Here is a 14,668-nt window from a genome sequence, read left to right as displayed (position 1 = left end):
AGAGAGAGAGAGAGAGAGAGAGAGAGAGAGAGAGAGAGAGAGAGAGAAGCATGTGAATACCACAGGGTCGATGCAGGTTTCTCCAACATACCAACAAAGTTTGTTCAAATTTCCTTTGGTGCCCATGCAAACATTGGTATTCAATAGGGATCTGCTACAGCCAAGACTGACAGCAAATAGCAGACAATTGCAACATCTGATGCAAATTCAGCAGATCCTAGGATACCACCTGTACAAGATAATGGACAGGAAACCCATAGAGGCATAAAAACATAGAAACTAAGCGCTCCAGAAGGGGTCTCCTGGGCCACCTAGTCTCTAGCCGGCTCCACTCATGACAAGCCTGCCATGTGCATGTCCAGCCTATCCTTGAACACCCTCACCAGTGGGGCCTCAGCCACCTCCCGTGGAAGCCCATTCCGTACTGTAGGGGTCCTAACCATTAGGAAGTCCTTCCTGGCATCCACCTTGAATCTTGGTTCCCTGAGCTTTGCTCCATTGGAATGCATCCTGCTGTCATCCACAGGGAGGAAAAGGTCATGGCCCACCTCTGCATGACTCCCCCTCACATACCTGTATGTTGCTAACAGGTCCCCTCTGACCCTCCTCAAGGCTGAAAAGAGCCAGTTCCCCCAATTTCTCCTCATATGGCTTCCCCTGCAAACCAGCCACCATTGTAGTGGCCCTACGCTGCACTGATTCCAACCTGGCTATATCCCTCTTGTAATGAGGGTCCCAGAGCACAATACTCCAGTTGCGGGCGCACCAGAGTCGTGTAACAGAGAGCAGTAATCCCTCTCTCGATCTAGAAGCCACACTTCTGGCTATGCAACCAAGGGTGGCGTTCGCCCTCTTGACCACCGCATCACATGGCTGACTCACGTTCACCCTGCGGTCAACCAGCACCCCGAGGTCCCTTTCACAAGTGCTGCTCTCCAACCACTTGTCACCTAACCTGTACTTATGGCACCTATTCCTATGCCCCAAGTGCAAGACCTTGCACTTATCCACATTGAACGCCATCCTGTTGTCTCCTGCCCACTTCCATAGCCTATCCAGATCCTTTTGGATCTGGAGTACCTGCTCCTCAGTTGTGGCCACTGCCCCAGTTTTAGCATCATCTGCGAATTTGATCAGCAGACTGTTCACCCCTTCTTCCATGTCATTGATGAAAAGATTAAACAGGATCAGCCCCAGGACAGAGCCCTGGGGGACCCCACTTGTCACTGGCCGCCATCCCAGCAATTCCCCACTAATGGTTACCTTCTGCTTTCGGTCAGTCAGCCATTCCCTAATCCACTGGACAGTGCTCTGGTGTATCCCAAAACTCCTCAGTTTCTCCACCAGGATATCATGGGGCACTTCATCAAAGGCCTTGCTGAAATCCAGGTATACCACATCCACTGCATCCCCTCCATCTAGCCACCTCGAAACCTTGTCATAGAGTTCCTCTAGGTTCATCTGACAGGAAATGTAACTGTAACAATAATGCTAATTAACTGGGGACATTTCAAAAGGAAATTATTTGAAGGACCACTTTCAAGTATCAGAAGTATCAGCCCGCCTGCACTTTACACCAAGCAAAACAAGAACAAAGACCCTTCGCATTTGCCCACCTGTGAGGACATTTAGGTGTGTGAACACATGAGGCAGGGCCTTTTCTGCAGTGGCCCACACTTCTGAAATAAGTTGGCATCTGTGGTTCGCTAGAACCCGTAACTGCAGGCTTCTAAGAAGACCCTGAAAACCTTCTACTTTGGCCTTACCATCATATGTTCACAGAAGTTGCTGCTTGCATTGCTCCGTTATTTCTTTGAAGTCTGAATCAGATGTTATTGTGTGCTTTATTATTGTATGTTGCCTGGGAGGGTCTCCTAACCAGAAAGGCAGCCAAGAAATATTAATAATAGCAATGACATACAGTCTCCCCACCCCCACTGTACCAGAGGGGACCCTGTTTCAGTTTGTGTGACATACATGGCTCTCCCCTCCAATGGTGAGAAACAGCCAGAAAGTTCATGAAAGCTGGAGGGGTTCCCACTGCTACCCTTGTCCCTGAGCTGCCTGAGACACTCACCTCGCTCTGCCCCATGGCCTGGCTGGCCCTGAACTCCTGCATAGCCCAAGCCTGAAAGCGTAACTCAAAGGGAACTGCCAGATTTGAAGCTGCGGCATTTAAGAGGATGATCCAGAGGTGGCCGCCAATTATAGACCGGTGGCCAACATCCCGTTCTTGGGCAAGGTGTTAGAGCAGGTGGTGGCGGGACAACTCCAAGCACGCTTGGATGAAACTGATTATCTGGACCCATTTCAGTCCGGCTTCAGACCCGGGTACGGTACTGAATCTGCCTTGGTCGCCCTGTATGATGACCTGTGCAGGGAGAAAGACAGGGGGAGTGCATCCCTGTTGGTTCTCCTGGACCTCTCAGTGGCTTTTGATACCATCAACCATGGTATCCTTCTGGATAGGCTAATGGGATTGGGAGTTGGAGGCACTGCTTTGCAGTGGTTCCGCTCCTATCTCAATGGCCGTTTCCAGAAGGTGGTGCTGGGGGACTATGGCTCTGCACCATGGCAGCTATGCCACGGAGTTCCTCAGGGGTCCATCTTGTCCCCCTTGCTATTCAACATCTTCATGAAACCGCTGGGAGAGGTCATCAGGAGGTGTGGGTTGAGGAATCATCAGTACGCTGATGATACCCAGCTCTACCTCTCATTTTCAACCAATCCAGGTGAGGCAGTGGCTGTACTGAACCGGTGTCTGGCTGAGGTAATGGGCTGGATGAGGGCCAATAAACTGAAGCTCAATCCAGACAAGACAGAGGTCCTGTTGGTAGGTGGGTCGGGCTTCGGGTTGGGGGACCTGGACCTTGTCCTGAATGGGGTTGCACTCCCTCTTAGGGACAGGGTCCACAGCTTGGGAGTGCTCCTCAACCTAGAGCTGACATTAGAAGTTCAGGTAACAGCAGTGGCGAGAAGCGCCTTCCTTCAGCTTCGGCTGATCCATCAGCTGCAACCCTACCTGGAGAACGACTGCCTGGTGACTGCGACACATGCATTGGTAACTTCCTGATTAGATTTCTGTAACATGCTCTACGTGGGGCTGCCCTTGAAGACGGTCCGGATACTTCAATTGGTGCAAAATAGAGCTGCCATATATGCCCTGAGATCGGCGGGGGAGGCCCTTCTCTGGGAGCCCTCCATGAAAGATATTAGGAGGGTGAGTACCCAGAGGAGGGCCTTCTCTGCGGTGGTGTCCAGCCTATGGAATGTGCTCCCCAGAGAGGTCCTCCTGACCCCGTCATTTGTTTTTTGGCGCCAGGCCAAGACCTTTTTATTTAAACGATATTTTAATCGATCGGTGTTTTATTTAATGGTTTTATATTATCGCCAAGAAACTCCAAATTTTTAATATCATTATATGCTTTGTTTATTTGTTTTCTTTGTGAGCCGCCCCAAGGCTTCGGCGATGGGTGCGGCATAGAAACGTTATAAATAGATAAATAAATGAGATGTAGGAATCAGAGTGAACCACTTGGTGGTGCTAAAGGGCTTCCACTATAGAGATGCTTTAGTCTAATGGAAGATGCTTTAGTCTAATAGAAAGATTTCTGTCAGAGGTGATTTCTGGGAAAAGGCACTGCAAGCTTGATAAAAGTGTGCTGCATTCGGCCACAATGAATTTGCAGCCTCCAGACTCGACTCCTCTAACCGTCATACTAGATATATTTTCTCTTTTACTCCAGCTCAGAGATCAATCAAGAAGATCATGTGAGTGGGTTAGACAAGACAATAACCACTCTCAAGAGTTGAATATGGGCTGAGTATGGGTTGCTGTTGAACTGTGGGTTGTCATAATGTGTTGTCTGAAGCCAGCCATGATAACAAGCCATGGCTTATTAACCTGGAACAAATGATGAGGAAAACCCAGGGTCTGCTGCTATATTGGATTCTGTGGATTGTTTCAAATGCCTAGTTATCTTAACTCAGGTCAGACAACCCAAGAGAAGAGCCAGGTGACTGGAGAAGGGCTAACTTTATCCCCATCTTCAAAAAAAAGGAGGGAAAAAGACAAACCTGGGAACTACAGACCAGTTAATGTGACATCAATCCCTAGAAAAATTCTGGAGCAAATTAGTAAAAAATCTGCACGTACCTCAAAGAAAATGCAGTGATTAATAAAAGCCAAGATGGAGCTATCAAGAATAAATCCCGTCAGACTAATTTAATCTCATTTTTTGACTTAGTAACCTTCCAAATGGAAAGCAGAAAGACTGTGGACATAATTTATCTAGACTTTAGCAAACCATTTGACAAAGTGCCCCATGACATCCTGATAAATAAACTAGAAAAAAGTGGGTTCAAGAGAGCTACTATTAGGCGGATCTAAAATTGGCTGCTAAAAGGGATGTTCACTAAAGGCGTCTTCTCAAAATGGAGAAAAGCATCTGCTGGGGTGCTGTAGGGTTCAGTCCTAGACCTAAGAGCTCTCCAACATTTTTTTATTAACGATTTAGATGAGGAAGTGTGAGAAACAATAATCAGTTTTGCAGATGATACAAAACTGGGTGGGATAGCAAGCACCCTGAAAGACAGAATGAAGAGCCAGGGCAATCCTGATAAACTTGAACACTGGGCTCAAAACAACAGAATGAGATTCGATAGGGACAAGTGCCAAGTCCTCCACCTAGAAAAAGAAACCAAGTGCATCTTGAACAAGATGTGGCGTACGTGGCTCAACAGAACTGAAAAAGAAAAAGACCTTGGAGTTATTGTGGACAACAGGCTAAACATGAGCCAACAATGTGATGCAGCCACCAAAACGGCAAATGGTATTTTGGGATGCATTAACAGAAGTATTACTTCCAAATCTCGAGAAGTAGTAGTTCCTCTATACTCCTCACCAGTCAGACCTCACCTGGACAACTGTGTCTAGTTCTAGGTACCAAGATTTAAGAAAGATGTGGAAAAATTGGAAAGGGTCCAGAGGAGGGCAACAAAAATGATCCAGGGTTTGGAAACACTGCCTTATGAGGAGAGACTGAGAGAACTGGACATGTTCAGCCTGGAGAAGAGAAGACTGAGGGGGGACATGATATCCCTCTAGAAGTACCTCAAAGGCTGTCACAGAGAGGAAGGTCAGGATCTCTTCTTGCTGATGCCAGAGTGCAGGACACGGAATAACCAGTTCAAGTTGGACAACCCAGATTCAGGCTGGACATCAGGAAGAGCTTCCTCTCTGTCAGAGCAATAAGAGAGTGGAACCAGCTGCCTGGAGAGGTGGGGGGCTCTCCCACACTGGGGGCATTCAAGGTGAAACTGGACAGCCACCTGAGTGGGATGGTGTAACATGCAACTGCAGGAGTTGGACTCAATGGCCTCCATGGCCCCTTTCAAAATAAACCACCTTTTCAGCAAGCACCCACAATTCAACAGCAACCCCCCCCCACTCACCCCATGCAACTCTTGAGTGCAGGTTTTGTCTGAACCCAGTTGGAGTCAGTGGGAAGATCAATATGTTGAACTTGCAGGCTGTTCACACATAAATTCACCCCTAATTCAGTTCTGTTGTAACTAAGATGGCCACCTGCAAATTGTTTGGGGGGGGAGGGGGACATAAATCACTTCACCTTAAGAAAGAGGATGCCAACTGGCGGAAAATTTGCATAGCTAATTTATATGTATAGGTGATGCTTTAAAAAGATTTAATTATTTAAACTGGATTTCAACCAGACAGCCCTTCAAACAGAGGACAGTTCTCCACAAAAGAGAAAAGACTGGCCTAATTTTAACCGGGAATCCAGGATGGGCATAACAAGAATGGAATTCCCAGGGATGCTCAAAACCCCGGATGCACTTTTTAAATGTGCGATGGCATCCAGGCCCTCAAGATTGGAAGCTAAGACTTCTGCCGTCCCTACAAGCCGGAGCCTCGGGAAGGCATGTGATGGGACCTGTCCAGCATCTTCCCAGGCCGGGAATGCAGTTCCCAGTTTGAGAACAAGATGTACCCATTCACGCTTGTTAGGTGTGAAAGGATGATTTGAAACAAGGGAGTAAAGAGATTTACAAAGGGTAACAAAGAAAATTACTTAGCCCAAAGGAGGGGAGGGGCCAAAATCAGAAAGCACAAGGTGTGGGGAAACAGGCATGTAGGCAGGAGGGCCAAATACTTCCTGATTGTTTATTGACAAGCTGGACAGAACAAAATGAGCCTATGGTAGCCCACCGGGGGCAGGGCTGGATTGGGAAGAAGGGCCGGTGTTGGGGCAGCGCGGAGCAGGCGGGAGGAAAGAGTGTAACTCTCAGGACCCTATTAGCCAATTAGGGGAAAGGAGGAGGGAACAAGCAGCCGGGAGCAGGGTTCAAAAGGGCTGTGTGAACCTGTGCTCAGGTGAACAGAAGAATGGGAAGGAAACCATTCTTTTCTGTTCCCTTCATTGCAATCAAGTTTTAAAAAGAACTCTCTGCACGCCTAGAATATTTTTCTCTTCTGACGGAAAGAATGTTCATAACACACATGCGTCTCCAAGAAGCATCCCTACCTCAGGGAAGAGTCAGAAAAGAGGCTGGTCAGCTAGGTGTACTTCTTTGTTTATTATATTTATATCATACTTTGTTTTCCTTCCAAGGAACTCAAGAAGGTTTACATCCTCCTCCTCCTCCTCCTCCTCTCAGTCTTCTCACAACAGCAACCCAATGAGGTAGGTTGGGCTGACAGTTCATGGCTGACCCAAAGCCACCCGGTTGGCTCCATGGCTGAGCAGAAACTAGAACCCAGATATCCGGAGTCCCAGCCTTGGGATCTTAATCACAACACCACATTAAATGAGGCTTTGGTCTGATCCGGCATGACTTTTCGTATGTTCTGATGTTCTGAGTCAGTTCCTACACTGAGCATATGCTAGAGGTACCTTGATCTTGGATTCCAGGTGTGTGCTTTTGCACCTAGCATTTGCTCGAATACTTCTAGCAACAAAAACAGGAGCAGCAACCGCAGTTGCTTTGCTTTGTTTTCCCCCTTTTTTCCGTATATGTGTTTGTGGTTCTATTCTTCTTTCGTATTCTCAGCAGATTTTTTGTTTTTGCTGATGTCTGGCTTTGTTGAAAGATTGTAAGTATCAAATCAAAATTATAAACAACATCAGCTATGAAGTAGATTCAAGAAGTCCAAAGTCAGCCAATTAGCACTGGACTGAATTTCGTTGAGTGAGACGAATTCAGAATGTGCTGGGGAAGCAGGTGGAAGAGACCATTGAATTTGCTGCAGAATTTCATGGCAGCTGTTCCAACATCCATCTCATGCAGAGCGGCAAATCTGAGTCACAATTTTTGTTATACGGTAGTGTCTAAGAGAAAAAGGCTATTTGAAAAGGCTGTTTTCAAGAGCCTTGCAACCCTAGAAGCCCAATTTTAAATGTGTAAGGGACAGATCACCTTTCCAAGCTCTGGATGTTCTCTTTCAACGTGTCCTTGGAAGAGCACTTGTGAAGCCCTCCTTTTAATCCCCATCTTTGTGACTGTTCTGCAGCTTTTATTTTGCGAGGACTTCATAACATTGTTGACCTTTCCATTCTGGAAAGGGACTCCTGATAAAATGGCTAATTAACGGCCAGCTTTGGATCACCCATCAGAAAGATTATGGGAATAGATTAAATTATTGCAATCGCAAAAGGATGGGTTGACCTCAGAGAGCAAACAGAGGTCTTTGAATAAACCCTCAACTCTCTCTCTTATTCTCTCTCTCTCTCTCTCTCTCTCTCTCTCTCTCTCTCTCTCTCTCTCTCTCACGCACACACGCACACACACACACACACTTCACTCAGTTTTAGAGCAAGTGTAAGGAAGATGTGGTCCTCTGCATGTTGGGGAACTCAGTACCAACCATGAAAAACAGTGATTATGGGATGCACAAGTCAGTAGCATCTTGGCACTGGAGTGGATGCTGCACCTTGCAAAGGGTGGGGAGCACTGGAGCTGGTGAAGAGGACTGGCTTGCTAGTTTGAACAAAAGCGTGTTGTAAAGTTGCCAAAATCATCCCCCCTGTGCCACCGAAGCGGTATCTCTCCTTGCAGAAACCAGTTTGGGGATTTATGTGAGGATCGCAAAGCATTAGAGAAGCATTGAAACTCTCTCTGCATGCCTTTGGTCTTGATCTTGACACCCACCTTTGCTCTCTAGGAGCTATTTTTGCTTGCAGAAAATGCATCCACAAAAGGGGCCCCGTGCAGTTGTGGGCAGTGAGACACAACAGTGGCTGCACCACAGAATGCAAGGATGGGACGCAACAATAAAACAAAACAATTTTGTCTTTTTTGTCCCGCAGAGCAAAGCAGGGGTAGGAAAGCTTTTTCAGGCCAAGATCCAGACTGGCTCCTGAATGAGCGATTTTATGATACCTCGATTTGGAACATGAGTCTCCCGCTATTCCTCCAAGAAGCCCAAAGCATCCTCTCCCTCCTACCCATTTTATCTTCCTAATGGCCCTGCGAGGTAGGCTAGGCAGGGAGTTAGTGCCTGGACCAAAGTCCCCAATGTGCCTCGTGGCCAAGCGGGGACTAGAAAGCAGGTCTTCCAAGTCCCTGTGCAATGTTCTAACCATTGCACCACACTCCTTCAGATTTCTTCATCAAGCAAGATTTGTTCTTTAGACACAGAATCAAAGTGGAATTGAAATGCAGAGCAGTCCTTCTTGGTCCAGGAATACCGAGTGCTGTGATGCATGTAATACCTGACAGCAACTGATTAATTCATCCTGCTGGTCTTCAGTTTGGGATTGCAGATTTCCTGGCCAAATGTTATTAATATTACACTGCATTTGTATCCCACTCTCTCTCCTTTTAAGAACCCAGCGTGGCTTAGATGGCTCCATTTTATCCACACAGCTCTGTAAGGTAAGTTGGGCCGAGTCTGACTGGCTCACTCACGCAGTGAGCTTCATGGCCAAGCTGGGACTAGAACCTGGATCTCCTGGTTCACCAATCTCCTCGCTGCACCACACCAGCTCTTCTTTAGCCTGACTCCTCTTTCTCCATCTCCTGCCTTTTGCCACAGTTTGCAAACTCACCTTGGCGTTTTCCTTGTCCAAATAAAATCCTTGCTCAGCTATGGATTTAGGATTCCCCCATCCCCTACCAACACAACCATCCGATTTGCAGACAGGTATTTTGGGCTTCAACTTCTAGAAGCCCAAGCCAACATGGCCATCACTCAGAAATCCTGGGAATTGGAAGTCCAAACCATCAGGAAGGCTGCAGGTTTGGAAAGGCTGGTATTAAACTACAGATGCTTTAAGGAAAAACACCTTGGAGATATTTTTTCTCCATGTCATGAGTAACAGTCTCCTAGCAAAGCTTCTGCATGGGGAAGGGGTAACCAGAACTGACAAGAAATCGTTCTTTACACAGTAACTGGTGCAATTCATTTCCCACTCGTTTAGAGGGTGTAGTGTAAGGAGTACCTGTGTCCTAAATGCGGTGGGACTCCGATTTCCATCCAGTCGCCTATGACCAGTAGTCACAGGTGATGGGAGTTTTAGTCCAACTTCATCTGGAGATGCTCAGTTTGGATCTGTGGTCCAAACCAGCAGAGTTGGGTCGTAACAACATCGGAATCGATCTATCTAAAGCTGTTAGACAAGATAGTCAGAAGGAACTTCCATACATACAGAGGGAGTCTATCTCTAAATACCAGGCACAGGGGACAAACAACAGGGAAAATCCACCAGCGTGTGTGTTTTCTTGAGGCACCAAGCTGGTCACTGCTGGAAATGTGATGGCAAAGTAGTTCTGATCCAATTTTAATTTTCAAGACACATGCAGGCTGCTATTTCTTCCCCGAGTTTTCTTCTCCCACTGATTCAGCACCAGTGTGGAATCAGCCATGAAAAAAACCAACAAAACCCTGACATCTAGACAAACGAAGAGGGGCCAGATGCATAGTTCAATTCTCACGTCCATGTCATGGACTTGTTGGCTGCCAGTGATGTTTAATGCAGAGCGACACCAGGTTAAGGAAAGCTGCAAGCTTGGAAACAGGGCTTCCTCCACCCCACCCAAAACCAAATCATAACCTTCCTGCCTATACTTACCCAAGTTAGTCCTTCCTCAATGGCCAGGACAGAACATAATGCAGAAATACATAGAAACAGAGAAAGTCAGAAGGGGTCTTCTGGGCCATCTAGTCTGACCCCCAGCTCCACTCATGACATGCCTACCATGAGCATGTCCAGCCTATCCTTGAACACCCTCACCAATGGGGCCTCAACCACCTCCTGTGGAAGCCTGTTCCACACCCTCGGGGTCCTGACTGTCAGGAAGTGCTTCCTGGCATCTAAATGGAACCTGGGTTCCCTGAGCTTGGCTCCGTTGGAGCGCGTCCTGCCTTCCTCTGCAGGGGAGAACAGGTCTCTACCCACCTCCGTGTGACATCCCCTCATGTACCTGTATGTCGCCAACAGATCCCCCCGGAGTCTCCTCTTCTCCAGGCTGAAGAGACCCAGTTCCCTCAGTCTCGCCTCATACGGCATCCCCGGCAAACCGGCCACCATACCCTGTTGCATATTCCCTCTCAAAAAAAGGCAAATGGGAGAGAGTTGCCAGAGTTTTAAAAAGTTCTTTTTTGACATGTAGCAAAAGAAAGGGATTGCAAAAAGAGGCGCCCTTATGATCAGCCTGGGCTGGGCATAAGCAGCTGGGCATAAGGCTGGGCTGGGCATAAGTAGCAAGAGAGCTGGCAAAAGGAGGAAAAGAGGAGGCAGTGAGAACTAAAGAAGGCGCCTAAACCCCCCAAGAATCCACTAAGAACGGGCAAAAAACTCAACACCCTTTTTTCTTTGGGGCTTTGCTTTGACAGTCAACCATTTGACAGCTGTCAAGAGAATCCAAAGTTACAAAATAACCTATTTTCAGGCTTTCTGGCTCCATTTCCTGTGTGCCTTTGCAAACTGTGATTAACGCAGGAACAGAAATTGCTTCCTCCAATAATCATGGTTAAGAATCTCGCAGTAGGACACCTGCTTCGACCGTCAACCGTACCAAAAGACCCAGCGATGGGGAAAGGCACCCCTCCAAATTGGCTAACCCGTCGTTAAAGCACAGTGCATCTCAGTTTTCCGACTGATCATAGACTTTAATTAACATAACTTAAGGACCCAATTATATTTTGTACACAAGACAACTCCATGGCTTTATCATCGCCCCAACAAGTTCATGAAAGAAGTCCCGGAGAGCTCATGCAGAATGCAGCAATGAAGCCGATCCAGTTTGCTTTCTCCTGTTTTGTCAGCAAGTCCGCTGCTTGTCTTAGTATTGCTCTTTGCAATATCCCGCCATACACTTAACAGTGCAAACCTAAACGGGGTGACACAGAACTCCTACTGAGTTCTTCAGGTATCGCTCCTTCGTCAATGTGTTTACGTCTGCAACCTAAACAGCAGATTATGCTAAAGGCTCTACTCTAGAGCAACTGCCTCTGAGGATCAAGGTCTCGGTTTTAGAAACGAGCAGATCTGTCATTTCCTTTAATTAGAAGCACTCTGGCTCACGTTGGCATTCTCTAATGAACATTCTAACCAGCATTCACAAAAGTGGGAGCAGGAAAGGAATTTGCATTGAAGGATCTGACTAAATTTGGGGATAGGAGGAAGAAAGAGTTCTTTTAAAATAAAGTTAAACACGTTTAGGGTACATCATAGACAAAAGTGTTGCATCTTTAGACAGAGAAAGTCCTTCCTCTCCCAGCATGTAGAACATTTTTTTGTTCAGGTATAGAATCACAGAACAGTGGAGTTGGAAAGGGCCAGAAAGCCATCAAGTCCAACCCCCCTGCTCTGTGCAGGACTCCCGGTTAACCCATCCCTCTCCGAAGGCTGTCCAGTTGCATCCTGAATACCTCCAGAGTGGGGGAGACCACCGCCTCTCTAGGCAGCTGGTTCCATTGTTATACTGCTCCAACAGTCAGGAAGTTCTTCCTGATATGCATAGGTTCAAGCCCTTGGCCACGTCTGTTTTGTCCAGGGCTAATCTTAGACTTTTATCGGTTGCACCAGAAAGAACAATATAACAAAACTGTATCACGCTTTGCAAACAGAACATCCAAAGGAATTAAATATCAGTTTAACAATGCACAGTTATTCAACCAGGTCAAAGAAGCTGGAGTCATAATTTTAGAAGAGGTAAAGAAACTCACTTGGTTAAGGAAGGCTGAGTTTTCTTCAGCCTGTGCTAGTAAAATGTTTGCCACCATAACGAAAGAAAAAGTTAGCTCCCTGTAAAAGAATCTGGTTTCTAAATGGATTATGTGTATTTGAGGCATCTATCCAGCAAAAGGAGGAAGTCACCTGGGGACACGGACTTATGGATGTGTAAGCAATTTGGGCACAGATGAGCATTTACATCAATATTCCCCATTTCCATTCCCCCACTGGACTTTCTAGAAGGTGGAGCAATATGGTGACACGTTCCCAACTCAGGACTACCTCAGTGGTGCAAGGCAAATTGGGAGTCTGACCTTCACTGCATTTCCTTAACATTTTCTGCCAGATATCCGTTAATTTCGAGAAAAAGACCCCCACCCCGTCCCCCGATGCCCGAAATTCCCCTGCCCACATGTTGCCACCTTTTAACCTGCAGCCTATTCCTCTTCTGTCACAGTTTTGCCAACCTGTCGTGGACTCTTTGATTCCCTCTTTGAAGGGAAGGTCCCAGAGGAGAATCCTTTCCACCTGCCTACTAACAGCGTTAAAGACGGATTGCATCCAAGCTGCTTCTTCCGCTGCCTCTCTTTCTCTGGCCCAGATACCTGTGGTGGCAAGGAAGTGGTGTCACTAGCCACACGCTGTCTCGCTGCCTATCGTGCAAGCGAGGGGCAGCCCCGACAAGGAAGAACGAGCACTCGCGACCGGTGGCAATGGCGGCAAGGCTGCAGACGGGCAGAGGGCAGGGGCCGGCCGAGAACGGCTTGTCCAGCGGTCCTCGGCAATCTGCAGCCAGCACGGCCACTGTGCCAAGATAAAAAAGAGGCAAGTGTGCTTATTTTCCACCAAGACACGTCGGCCTTAATCCAGCACAATCCCACGCTGCACAAATTGACTTATTTTGAAGATGCAGGGCAGGAGAAACCAGGATTCCAGGCATCTCAAATCAGTAGGTATCAACAAAAACAGCAAGGTGTTTTCATTTCAGAACCTCACCATAAAAAGAAAAAAATCACTCCTCTTCTAGTTTCCCAAGGAAAACCAAGAGCTGCTTTACTCAGAAAGCAGTGGCCCAAGAATCGGCTGCCCAGGTGGCCTCTGCCAGAAGAGAACCGCTCCCTCAGACCACTGTATAAGCTTGGTGCATTTTTATGCACAAAGATGCTGGAAGTCTAGCATGGTGTCGCAAACTGTCGTGGCTTCTCCCAAAGCAACCCAGGGACTGCAGTGTTGTGAAGGGGTAAGAATCCTCATGAGATCCCACAACCCTCCAGTTCCTTAGATTAAAGGCTGGTAAACCAATTTACATCTATGCCAAGGGTGCAGAACCTCTTACAGCCTTGGGGTCAAATTGCCATTTCTGAGAAGCTGGAGGGGCGGTTTTCCAAGTGTGGGCAGGGCCCCAAGCAAAGCGGGCAGGGCCAGCAACCCCCAAAGACCAGCCTCTTTCAGCCTAAAGCCATCCTGCCAGTTTCTAAGCTTCCAGAAAAAGATGGTAATCTTTCAGAGCGGAGGAGCTGCACGGAAACTGGGAAAACACCCAGAGTGCTTGGTGGTTGGGGAAGGAAGGAGTTGGCACAGGGGAAGAGGCATGGCAGGCCGGGCGAGGGTTCGGCTCAAACCCCCGAGGGCCAGACTGGCGTCCTGCATCCCTGGTCTAGAGCATTAAGATGCTAAGGATGTCACCATGGTTATGGGGCAGGTGCATCTGTTGCCGTCCATGGCAGCACCCTGCCGTCTTCCTTGCAGTCTGGGGGTGCACGAAATCCCCCTCACGCTCGCCCCCTCCCCAAGTCTGAAAACGCCACCCGATGCCGCCCCCCCCCCCACTGGGCACGCGCCAATCCCAGCGCCGCCGCGCCCGTTCTCCTCCGGAGTTTCTCCTCGTCGTCCTCTCTCGCTAGAGGCTGGGGTACGGGCCCCCCCGGCTGTAGCCCGGGCCGTACTCGTAGGGCATCGCCGGCGGCGGCGGGAGCGGGCAATCGGCAAAGAACGGGGCGAAGGCGGCCGTCGCCGGCAGGTGCGCCGGCGCCCCGGGGCTGCTCTCCGCGGCCGGGTCCGAGGGGGCGGCGTACAGGGCGGCCGGGAGGGGGCGCAGGGGGCTGTCGGGGTACAGCAGGGGCGGCAGCGCGTGCAGCGGCTCGAAGAGGGCCGGCTCCAGGCCCAGATCCGACGCTTGCAGCCGCCCGCTCGGGAACACCGGCGGCTGCGGCGGGTCCGGGGGGAGCAGGCTGCCGTAGTCGGGCGCGGCCAGCAGGTCGAAGAGCTCCTCCGCCGGCCCGGGCCCGCCTTGCTCCTTCGGGCCGGCGCTGGGCGCGGCGGCCCCGGCGCGGCTGGAGGCCGAGGGCTCGGTGAAGAAGGAGAGCGGCAGGTTGCGGTTCCGCAGCGGCACCTTCTTGCCGCCCGCGACGGCCGAGGGCCCCGGGCCGCCCTCGGGGCCGCCCAGGCCCGCCGCCCCGCCGCCGGCGGCC

The 14,668-nt window shown here is 49.0% G+C and overlaps 1 protein-coding gene across 1 annotated transcript in view; it reads right to left on the bottom strand.

The window, feature by feature from the left end:
- Window positions 1–14,097: 14,097 nt before the first annotated feature.
- FAM181B (family with sequence similarity 181 member B) overlaps window positions 14,098–14,668 on the bottom strand; it is a 1,335-nt gene continuing 764 nt past the window's right edge. Inside the window, exons 2-3 of the mRNA XM_044441846.1 lie at window positions 14,529–14,628; window positions 14,098–14,486 (exon numbers count right to left, since the gene is read on the bottom strand). Coding sequence (XP_044297781.1) covers window positions 14,098–14,486; window positions 14,529–14,628 — 489 coding nt within the window. The remainder of the gene's footprint in view (window positions 14,487–14,528; window positions 14,629–14,668) is intronic.

The sequence above is a fragment of the Varanus komodoensis genome, unplaced genomic scaffold, assembly GCF_004798865.1.
Source record: "Varanus komodoensis strain SLA01 unplaced genomic scaffold, ASM479886v1 scaffold4, whole genome shotgun sequence".
In the NCBI taxonomy this organism is placed as follows: Eukaryota; Metazoa; Chordata; class Lepidosauria; order Squamata; family Varanidae; genus Varanus; species Varanus komodoensis.
This window is presented reverse-complemented; position numbering and strand designations above follow the sequence as displayed.